Raw genomic sequence first — 12,161 nt, 5'->3', positions numbered from 1 at the left:
CAGTTGTACGTACACCTTTAATTTTATCTTCCGTTCATCATATTAAATATTAAAATGCCAAAATATAACACGGAAGAAAAAATAGCAACGACTGTGACAAAACAAAAAACTCTTCATAAATTTTGGAAATTCTAAATGTTTATACGTCATATTTAATTGTCTTAGTATGTAATATGTAATAAAAAACCTATATTCCAGTTTAAATTTAATAAATTGTAAAACCTATATTCTAGTTAAATTTTAATGAATTATATTATTTAAAACAATAATTTGAAAAAATATTCTTTGGTATTTATTTGAATTGAATAATCCGGAATTTTTCGTTTTATTGAATAAAGCGGTACACTGCTTAAAGCGGAATTTTTTGTTGGTCCCATGCGATTCCGCTTTAGACAGTTTTCATTGTAATATGTTTTTGTAGATACACTGATTTATAATTATATATTATATTAGCTGATGTTTAAATAATATGTGTAAGGATATCAAACAAATTAGTAACAATAAATATTGATTTGAATATAATCCTTGTAATACTTGTGTGTTTTGAATATTATTTATGTACCCGACTTCAATGTGATACCTAATTACAAGTTACACCATTTTATACCTAATGTCATGATTGTGAAGAAAACCTTGTGATAAATATAATACATACAAATAATGATGAGCATATTTTCAGGAATTATCCAAACCATATTATTTATTCTCATGTAACTATACATTTTTTAACAGTCGACACGTATTCACCAATAAATTAAAATTTAATTTAAAATCATTCACATGAATACTGTAAAACTTAAAAGTTATTAAAATTATAGTAGTTTTGAAAGAATCTAAAAATGAAAAGTTTACTAAATAAAACATCCATAGTGATAAATTAATGTACAACATAAGTGTATCATCGATATTATAACGGATAACACTGAAAATGATGAATGGAATGGGTTAGCTTTGGTTACCATTTGTATTTGTCATTTACAGTCCAATTCCCGACCATTATATGAAACACCGTCCTAATACGTTTTCAATTTTGATGTGTGCGAACAAAATATTAATTTGAAGATAAATAAAAAAATATATACAATGAAATAAAGGAGTCGTCAATATTCGTGAAAATAGTCGATAAACAATGTTTAAAACTTATAACAATTTTAATTATAAGTACATATTTAAATGATTACATTTTAATTTTTTCATATTCACTAACATAAACAAACGTATAGCTCAATAGTTTTCATATAATGGTTGGAATTTGTACAACAATTATATTTGAAATTAGTGCGTAAAATTGTCGCTACTTCCTGCTAATAGGAAGATGTAAATTTGGTTATTTAGTAATATTTTAATTACCGCGAAAACTCTTAACAATAATAAATTTGACTTGGTCCCATCACAAATTATTGTATAAATATATAAGTGCTAAATGCTACACCGGATAGGCCAGAAACTGGCTAAAACGAAATATTTCTATTACCTCACATTTTCAATGCCGTCCAAGTAATTGTTGACTTATCAAGTAAATAGTTGAATGTATTTACCAATACATTTATATTTATCAAACATTCGAACTCCTTGAAGATATGTGCTACGAATTTTACCAATCATATTTTACTTATTAAATTTTTAGGTTATAATAATAATGAAACTTTAATATTACAGGAACTGCTTATAAAATTTGCAATAAAGATGGTACATGGTTCAAGCATCCAATATCACGTGCAGTCTGGTCAAACTATACTACTTGTATTAATATTGATGATTACAACGTAAGTAAATTATAAGCCTAAAAAGTTGCTGTAGCTTTTGATAATTTTGTTTTAACAATAATTTATTTTAAATTACATATAACAACCTAATTTTTAACAATAACATGTATTTTTTTATTATCTATTATCATTGTTGTTAGATGTATATAATACGATACGTATTTTAGAATAGTTAGTCAGTATATGAAAAAACTGTGAAACATTTGAATAAAAATATTAAAATAAGTTTAGTATTAACAAGTATAATATACAATAGCGCAATTAAGTATTAAATCTATGGGAATGATTATAGTTCCACAATACTTTTATCTAAAAGTATGATAAGTTAATTTTGGAAGATCTATGAGAAATTTGGTGGGGTTGGAGCTAATTCCTTAAATCCTCTTCCAAGATGCGCTTATGATTACTTATATCATAAATAACCAATAATTATTAATTGTATTTTATATAAGATATCTTGTGGTTGAAAAATTGTCAATTAGTTATCATCATAAATTTACATAACGTTTACATATATATCATATTTTATGTGTGTTATTTAAAAATGTACTAACGGTTATTGTTTGTTTTATATATATATTATTAGATGTAAATACTAAATAAGGTCTTTAGTCTATATTTATATTTATTTACATTAATTGGTAATTGTTTAATTTAATTTAATAAAGGTGGTTTTCTTTAATGTTATTACATTTTTAAATACATTACATATTTACATATTTAAAATTTTAGTAACGAAACCAATAGTTTTGAAAAAAAGGATGTATTGAATAGATATTATGTTCCCCAAATACTTCTTCCATAGAAATAATAAATATAAATTTATAAATAAATAATAAATATAATTATATTTATACTCATATTTTCAAGATAATTTGATACAATAAGATCAGAAACAATCGTATACAGTTTTGAAGACCTTGGTTATTTTTAAAAGTCTTTTGAATTTTTTTTTTTTTGTTTCATTAAATAGTTGAATTAATTTAAATCGTTATACAATATGTGTAAAATAATGAAATAAAACTGACATATTAAAAAAGGTTTTTAATTATTTAAAATTAGGTATTAATATTTTTTTTTTTTAAGAGCCTTTATTATATATTAATCTCAACAGTTAATTATATAATACAATTATAGAACTACGACAAAAGAGAGGAAAAAAATACATAATATATATTTATATATATATAAAATTGAAACTATTAAATAGTAAAACCAGCCTCTTAAATAAAAAAATAATAATTGTAATTAAAACAACCTGTTTGGAATTTTTTTTTAAAATAGAAGAAAGATCAAATGGAACATTTAAGCAATTAAGAGTGGAAATTAGATAAATTCATTTTATGGAGAGTGAAGAACAATAAAAAAGAATATGAGAAAGGTCACAAATGCTTTCGTCAGCGTACAAAAAGGGGAATCGTTCAGATTTAATTTGTAAGCGTGAAAGGGTAAAATATAATATACGTAGACGGTTGAACTTTATAATGTAAGATATCGGTAGTGATATATCTCTGAACCAAATATCGTTGGCAATATTAGGCAAAATAGTTTTGAGTCTAGTTTCAAAGTTAGCAGGAAGATTATTCCAATATAACGACCAAAGATTGAAAACGTCTTAAAAATGGAGTAAAGTCGGACCAAGGAATTAAAGAAAAAGAGGGGCTGATAAAATTAGCTGATGCTTTGGCTTAAAAATCGGCAATTTCATTGCCGTGTATACCAACATAGCTAAGGAACCAGAGAAATTGAACATTCAAGTCTAATTAAACAAGACTAAATAGGATAGATTTGATGCGAAGAATTAATGGAAACACATGTGAATTAAAAGAAAAAGAATTAAGATATTGTAAAACTGACGAAGAATTGGATGAAATTAAGAAATTTTTAAAAGATAAAGTCAAGATAACAGTAAGCGCTTCCATAATAGCAAAGCATTCGGTCGTGTAAGATGAAGCGGAAGGGGGCAAATTACTAGTGAAAAACATATGTATTTCGGGAATATAAAAAGAGTAACCGACCGAAAGAGGGGAAACAGAGCCATCCGTATAAATCACAGTAAAATCAATGAAATTATTACCAATGAAATCCGAAAAGAGATTGTTTATTACCACGGGATAAGTAGATCTTAATTCTATGGAAGTGAAACCTGGGAAGATATTAACAACATGTACCTGTGTATAATACATAAGTGCTTCATAAGCTATCTTATAAACAGGGAATTTCATATTAATAGAAATATACTGATGAAAAAGGGATATATTGTTAGCTGTCAAGTAGAGGACCGAAAGAGATTTTGGAATATAACGCCAAGATAAAAACAGCGAATAAAAGGTATGGAAGATAAAACAATTAGAGCGAAATAAGGATTTTAGGAGGAATTTACCTGCAATACAACGACATCTGATATTAAAAGGAGGGCATAGGGACTCTACTTCAATACCTGGTAGAGGGGATCACCTAACATAACCCATAATACATCAAAAACTCTAAACATTGTTTAATCTTTTCCAATTTGAATATGATGCCGACCCAAAAAGAAAACAACCATAATCCAATTTGGAGCAAATAATAGATTCATAAATCGATAAGAGAGGAGTCGGATGAGCCCCACCAGGTACCGGTGACCGTTCTAAAAAAATTAACCCAAAGAGAGCCAAAAGATATGAGAGATATAATATGTGGTAACCAACGCAACTTGGTGTCGAGAGTTATACCTAAGTAGGTGGTGTTATCCACAAGTGGAATAATATTATTATTGAAAAAAAACATTAGGGAAATTCAAGTATCTACGTCTGGTAAATATAACAGATTTGCATTTGTCATAAGCGACTGAAAAATGTAATTCATTAAGCATAATATTAAGTTCACCGAGAGCCTGTTTGAGTGCTGAAATGGCAAAATCAAGGAATTTATATATATGATTTCCGCGATGGAAAATCGAAGGATAACCCTAGGCAGGATGGAAGGCATTAAAATCACATTAAAATCTAACGGTCACTCTACTTAATTCGTCTTCGTCTCTAAAACGAATTAAGTAGAGTGACCTCAGAACTGACAATATTAATTTTGAAATTAGAAAAATAATTACAAGTACCCTCATTAATGGAAATGGATCTAGATTTTAAGGAATTATGAATTATAATTGTTGCACCACTATAACCGTCATGGCGATCACGTATGTAGCTGGAAAAATTGGTAATAGTGAATGAACGAGTAGGTAATAAGGGAAGTTTCCGAAAGAAGAGTTATAGAACATTTTTCGAAGGATAGTAAATAATGTAAAGAAGAAAGACGAGCCATCAGACTCCTAACATTCCATTGGAGAATGTTAATGGGAAAGGCTGTATTTATACAACTTAAGTTATTTGACATATAAGAAGAACTAATTCTCAATTGGAATTGGAACAGAGAGGAGAGAGTATAAAGAAGATTTAATTAACGATTGAAGAGTAGAAGGAGAAAAAGGGGAGGAGAGAGTAAGTGAATTGATAAGAACTTCCGATAAAATATTAGATAAGAAATGGGACAAGAAATAGGAAGAAATGCAAGAATAGCCATTGACTTTATTAACAGATGCCTGATCCTGCTCTATATTTTGCTTCAAATAGCTACCGTTGGGGGGGAAGGAAAAAACGGTAAATAATGAAAAGAGAAAATATTTTTTGAAGGAAATAAAAAACGAACTTTAGCTTAATTTTTTTTGAATTGAAAAAATGGTGATTGTCATTTAATTTAGGGAAATTCTCTATCTGAGGAGAGAATTTGGGTTCCATAATTTTAGAAGCAAGAAACTGGCTATTAACCATATCTGAATATTTAAATGCAGAGGTATAACACTTATTTTTTTTGGAATTCAATGCATCTTGATGAGAGATGTTTTCACTGGCCATAATTTTTTTGATTTCTTTCTGAGCTACCGATTTCTGACAAGTATGATAAGTAGCCACATGAGGAAGTTTACAATAGAAGCAGGAGGGACCAGTGGTTTTAACGATGAGGCAATTGATGATGAAATGTTTAGAGCCACCGAGCCACCACAGTCACTATATCTGGTATCACTCCGACAACTTTTCTGGGTATGACCAAACCGGAGACAACAATTACATTTTACCGGAAACCGTACACTGGGATTGACTTCAAATCAAATATTGAACACCGAGATAAATTTCGGCAATTTGGGTGAGACAAATTTCAATTCGACAATGCGGGTGATTATAATAATGCCATCCTTATTTATTGTAATACGTCTAAAACTTTCTATTGGTACTGAAGAACGGACTCTTTCTTGAAAAACACATTCGGAAATATCCATATCAATTTTAATCACACCAAAAGAATACGATAAATTATAGGAAATACAAACAGAAAAACCATTTTCGACTAAAAATTGTATATTTCAGAAACAAATTACCATACGTAATGGAATCAAATGTTATTTTGTATTTTTTTTTTAAACCGAGCGAGTTTGATATTAGTAATGCCAGTAAAATTAGTAGAAAAGAATTTAGCAGCTTTAATTGGATGCCACCTTCCTAAAGTTTTATCTATATCAATGCATTCGATGAGAATAAAAATAGGACCATTATATTCTGATGAGAAGATTTGTTGTTTATGCTGTAATACATTCTGAATAACATTAAAGCAAGAATTATCCATATCATTATTTGAAATAGAAGAAGAAGTGTAATTAATTTGAGGTACAGCATGTTGAGAATTGTTGAGGTCATTAGTATTATCGGTGATCATAGCGTTATTACATGCCGAATCCAATGGCGTATTTATTGTAGATCAGGAATTATTGAATTCAAAAACCGAATTAGACGTCTCTAAAAACGGAGTCTTATCTAAAATCTGTTGTAGGCTCAGAGATGTAGAACAAGATGTAGTATTATTCGACTTATGTGAATTTTTTCTACTGATCTTAATTGTGAAATCGGGATCAGATCCACGAGACGGATTTTTTATTGATTTCAATTTGGAAGAAGCGGGGATTTACCCGCGCGTAGATCGCCGCCCGAAGACGACGACATGAAAATGTAGCATAACTATCACAAGATTAAAGTACACCGCGATAATTAAATATTTGAAAAGGCAACACTGTGACTGCTGAGCTAATACTGAAGTACTAGTATTTAATGCTTATTTACATATATCCCTATAAACCAGTGGTATATTTCAAATACTTTTTGGGTTTAACACAAATTTCAATTAAATAACTTATTCAAGAAAAGTTTTTTCTACTCAGTTCCAGTGAGATAGCACTAGTAAATAATTAATTCTATGTGTATGTTTCTGTGAGTTGTTAACCTCGACACACTACTTATTCTAAACATTAATTATTATTATTATTATTATTATTATTATTATTAACCCTTTTTACCCTTATTTATCATTTTGAGTTATAATCGTTGTATACTATCCAGTTACTTAAATAAAAAAAATCCCTTAACGTTTCTAGATCAGTTATTATATGTAAATTTTAAATAATAAATGTATAAACATTGTAAGAGCAATGCGGTTTACAGTGATTAATGATAGATCAAATACAAAAAAACTGTTCATTAATAACTAAACAATAAGGAAAATTTAATTAAAAATTAAAAATAGAAAATCAAAACTCCTAATTTAACGTACATTGAATATTTATCGAATAAGTAATTTGTATATTAATATTTTAATATTTTTACCTAAAATTTTTATTTTATCTATAGTTAAATATTTAATAGGTACATGTAAAATGTTGATGCACCATAGCAAAATAAATCAGTCGAAATGTTAATCAAGTCAATTAGTATCTAATATATTTATTTATTCAGTTATGAAATTTAAAATTAAGGTGCGGGAAAAGAAGAATCTTAAAAAATATAATGTGAACACCTCTTCTAAGATATGTTATAAATATTAGTATTAAGATTAGTATTATTAGTATTAATATTAAGATACAAAGCAATTAGGCCATTTATATCTTAACGTACTTTAAAAAAAAAAAAAAAATATTTGAATGCGCACTTTTTAAATATCAAATAGGTTAACTTATTTTTGAACAACCTTTTAAGTAAACTAGCTAATTTTTTATAAAAATTTATGTAAATTAATGAAAACAAAAAAACTAACTTTAAATAAAACCATATATTGTCCATAAATATACTCTCATATGATATTATCAATGGTACTATTATATTTAATCAGAACCAGTAGCGCACACAGGGAGGGTCAAGGGTATCGACTGATACCCCTCAGAGAATTGGTTGATGATTAGTTCTGTGTGAATTTGTATGAATATTTTTTTAATTCAATACTCATCAATTTTTCAGCTATCCAAATCAACATACTATGTTTACGCAAGAACTAAAGCGTCACATGAGAATAAGTAGTAGGGCTCACTAATACCCAGAAATTTGAAAAATAATAAGTATTAGGTTTATTTTAAAAACATTTTTTTAGTATCTTTCTTAGTAAGAAAAAACCAAAAACACTTAAAAATAAGAGTTATACTATGCTTAAACTCAGATGTTACTGGTAGGGGTGGGTGGGTACCTCAAAATATATATTCTTGACACTTTTGTCAGAAATCTTTTGTGCGCCACTGTTCAGAACATTATGATAGGAGATGCCCGATGAAAAATTTGTTTCTATCATAAACGTATGACGAAAGTTTGGTGACTACGATTGATACTCGGGTGATGGCTTTACTTTTGTAATGAAAACTAAAAATTTCAGAATATCCTCTTTACGATGCATACTATACCCAGCGTAACTTTTTTACGCCACTTTCGAAAGAATAGCAAACCATCGTTTTCTGTAGATTTTTATAAATAACATAATGTATTTAACTATAGTTAATCATTGTAAACCTTATAAACTTATTTAAGAACTATATTTTTTAAGTTTATAACATAACTTAAAGATAATTGGCATATAAATGAAAATATATTCTAAGGAATTTATAATATTTTATGATTTTATATGAAATTTATTTCACATTGGCAAAACAATTCTTTAATACATTTTAAGATTCTCACTTTAAATTATACATAATATACTCAACTGATTCATAATAAGAAATATGTTTATTTTAAACTGGGAGTTTTTTTTTTTTTAAATTGTTATTAAATTCGACCTGCCAAAAGTCGTATAAGAAATAATGTTATTTTAGAAATACTTAAAAATTATTTTTTGGCGTGTTTCTGTTAGCACTCCTTAGAGAATAAATATGTAATATGTGTATTTTTTTTTATTCCTATAATTGAATGATATTTTTTAAAATTTGGAATTATAATGTGACAACTGTGCCTGTAAAACAACACATTATTAAGTTCCGATTTTTTTAGTATAAATAACTATGATGTGCATTGCATGTATAAAAGTATATCTGAAATTAAATAATATTTTAACTTTATAGTTATTATTATAATGATTATTAGTCAAGCTTACATAAATACATGTATGTAGCTTGTGCAACGTGCGTATTGTAAAAATATAAAGAATATACGAATTCAAATAAAATAATTTTTATTTCACAGTCATTATTATTTATACATGCACTTATATTTATATGTATACCAAGTTTTTAAAATAAAATATACTCAACATGAAGTATTGATACGTACAATTTCGACTTTATCATTAGCTTTACTCAAACTTTTGTTTATATACACACACACACATATATATATATATATATATATATATATATATATATATATAAAATTAAATGATTAAAAACATAAATAGGTAGTTGGAATATAATATATAATTTTTAATCAATTGTTTATGATGTCCGATATCTTGTATAGTATTTTTGTCAAAGAGCAATTATTGAGTGTAAATATTTAATATTAGTACCTTAAAATAACTTTATATAAATATATAAACTTTATATAACCTTAACTAACACTTTTTCTCTAAAAAATTGTTAGTTGTAGTTATTCATAAATATAATGCTACTATTTTTTTTATTCAAGAATACATAATATTTAATGCGGTCAATATATATATTATTTAGCTTAACAAGAAAATTATATTTTTCGAACAATTATATTTAAGTTCTATAAAATGTGATATTTCGTTTTAAATTTTTACTATTATTTTACTCTTATAAACCATTAACATATTCGAATTAAAGTAATCGAGCTCATTATTTTAATTACGGTTCGATTTTTAAAGTACAGTTTTTAAACTACTATACTGTTTGAATGTAGAATATAGATATTTTTATAATATTTTTATAGTCTAGATTCTATAACAATTTTATATTTAATATTATGATATTTTTTTTTCTTGGGAAACTTTTAGCTTTATTTTTAATAATTCAAAAATCAAATTTAATAGTATTTTTGTATTATTTGGGAAGTTGAATTACTAGCGCTAATATGATATAATCTTAAAAAATTATCGACAGAACATGGACCATCACTAAAAACAGTACAAATAATTCAACTATTAACAAATACAATAACAGTTTAGTACGTTTAGAAAAAATATAAAATGTGATCAGAGTAATGTTAAAGTAGGTAATAATTAGTAATAAATATAGTATTATCATCTGCCGTTAATAAAAAAAAAAAAAAAAAAAAAAAATGATATTATGCATAATTTCAGATGACGAAAAAGTAATGTTACTCTTCTTTTCTTGCACCCGAATTGAACTCTTTTATTACTGACAATGATGGATCACTATCACGATGCATTAAGTCAAAGCCCATAACATTTCACCACGAATCTATCAAAAAAAGATACTTTGTGTAGTTTTATTTAAAGTATTCGCTATTTTTTAGGATAATGAAGTGATTTCAAATATTTTTATTGTTTACCATACTTTTTACTATAAGAATAAATCATTTTTCCACGCTCGTAATTTTCAAATGATAAGAATTAAATTTATATCGTAAAATACGCAAGATATAATATGGTAGTTATTGTTTCAGTATGGTAAAGCATCCATCAGAGTTATAAGTTATAACTTATATATATATATATATATATATATATATATATATATATATATAGGGGACTGGATTTATATGCACAAAAATTCTCAAAATATGCTTCTAAAAATGCTGTAATATGCTATAAAATATTTACTTAAATATTCATTTAAAATGCTGTTTAAAATGATGTACAAATATTATAAATGTAGTATTATAAATGTAAAAATAATCATTAATTAATAAAGTATTAAAAAAAGGATAAAAAAACTTTTTTAATATTTTGTCTTCTTTATCGCCATTTAACATTCTTTATCTTCAATCTATAAAGTATAAATACCAACATTAATAAAAAGTGAAAACAAAAATTGAATTCATATTTTACCTTATTGCATTGGATGATATGAGTATGTAATCTTATCTTTGGAAATAAGAATCGGTCGCAATTTTATCGATATTATGTGACTCTGATCGTGAAAATACGACGAAAACGAATATATGTGCTATTAATAATAATATGTACCATAAAACTACAAATATGCATTGAATATGCATTTAATAGGTAAAGACGTTGAAATATGCAAAATATGCAAAATAAAATTAGTGTTCTTTTGATAAGAAAGATCTAAATCGGGGACAACGCTCATCAGATTTTAAAAAGCTTATTCCAATACATATATGCATTTGCATATAAATCCGGTCCTTAGTTATAACAAACCATACAGGTGTAATACGAGTATATAGTATATTATTATATAAAAAATAAAGAAAATCATGCCGGATATTTAAATGTTCAACATTCATAATAAAAATAAAATCAATATAATTCCAAGATTTGTATTCCACTGATTAACTTCTTGAACAGGATATCGAAGTCAGGTGATATATAAATTGTAAATTGTATCGCTTTGGGTGTTAGTTTGTTCTTTGCTCATAAATAACATTTTGAATACAGTCGATTATTTGAATATCGACTATTCGTCTTTTAATAACATTAACAACAGTCAAAATTCTCAATATAGAAACCGAATTGAATGTCTTATTTATAAATGATAACCAAACAACCAAACTTTTTTGTTTTACTCATAATTTTTTTTTTTTTTTTTTTTTTAACAGTTATCTGAGTAACCGAGAAGGATTTGTTTTTGACATTTCTGCTTTCCAGACTTATACATTACCTACTCTTATCACTTCATGATTGTTCCTTGCTTTTCAAAAATCGATATAATTTTTTGGGATTTAGAAAGAATTTCAAGCTTATGATCTTTCCTTACCACAAAATATATCAGCATAATGCTAATTTAATGTTTAAGCTCCTTTTTAATAAATTTTTTTTAATAAAATAAACATAGTTAAAATATGTAATATGGGTTAAACGGTTTGATGAGTGATGTTATCTAAGTATGTTAATGTCAATTTCTTCTACGTTTACTACTCTGTCAGATGAACTTTCAAACTTGATATAAAA

At 26.3% G+C, this 12,161-nt stretch overlaps 1 protein-coding gene across 3 annotated transcripts in view; it reads left to right on the top strand.

Moving 5' to 3' along the window:
• The window catches only part of LOC112688031 (calcitonin gene-related peptide type 1 receptor-like), a 222,000-nt gene that overhangs the window by 86,583 nt on the left and 123,256 nt on the right, over nt 1-12,161 (top strand). For all 3 annotated transcript variants that reach the window (XM_025561046.1, XM_025561044.1, XM_025561045.1), the window contains exon 4: nt 1,660-1,766. In XM_025561046.1, the coding sequence (XP_025416831.1) occupies nt 1,660-1,766 (107 nt within the window). The remainder of the gene's footprint in view (nt 1-1,659; nt 1,767-12,161) is intronic.

This window comes from Sipha flava, unplaced genomic scaffold, assembly GCF_003268045.1.
Source record: "Sipha flava isolate LNK unplaced genomic scaffold, YSA_version1 36_pilon_pilon, whole genome shotgun sequence".
Lineage (NCBI taxonomy): Eukaryota > Metazoa > Arthropoda > Insecta > Hemiptera > Aphididae > Sipha > Sipha flava.
The sequence above is the reverse complement of the archived record's forward strand: the minus strand, read 5'-3'. Positions and strand labels throughout refer to the sequence as shown.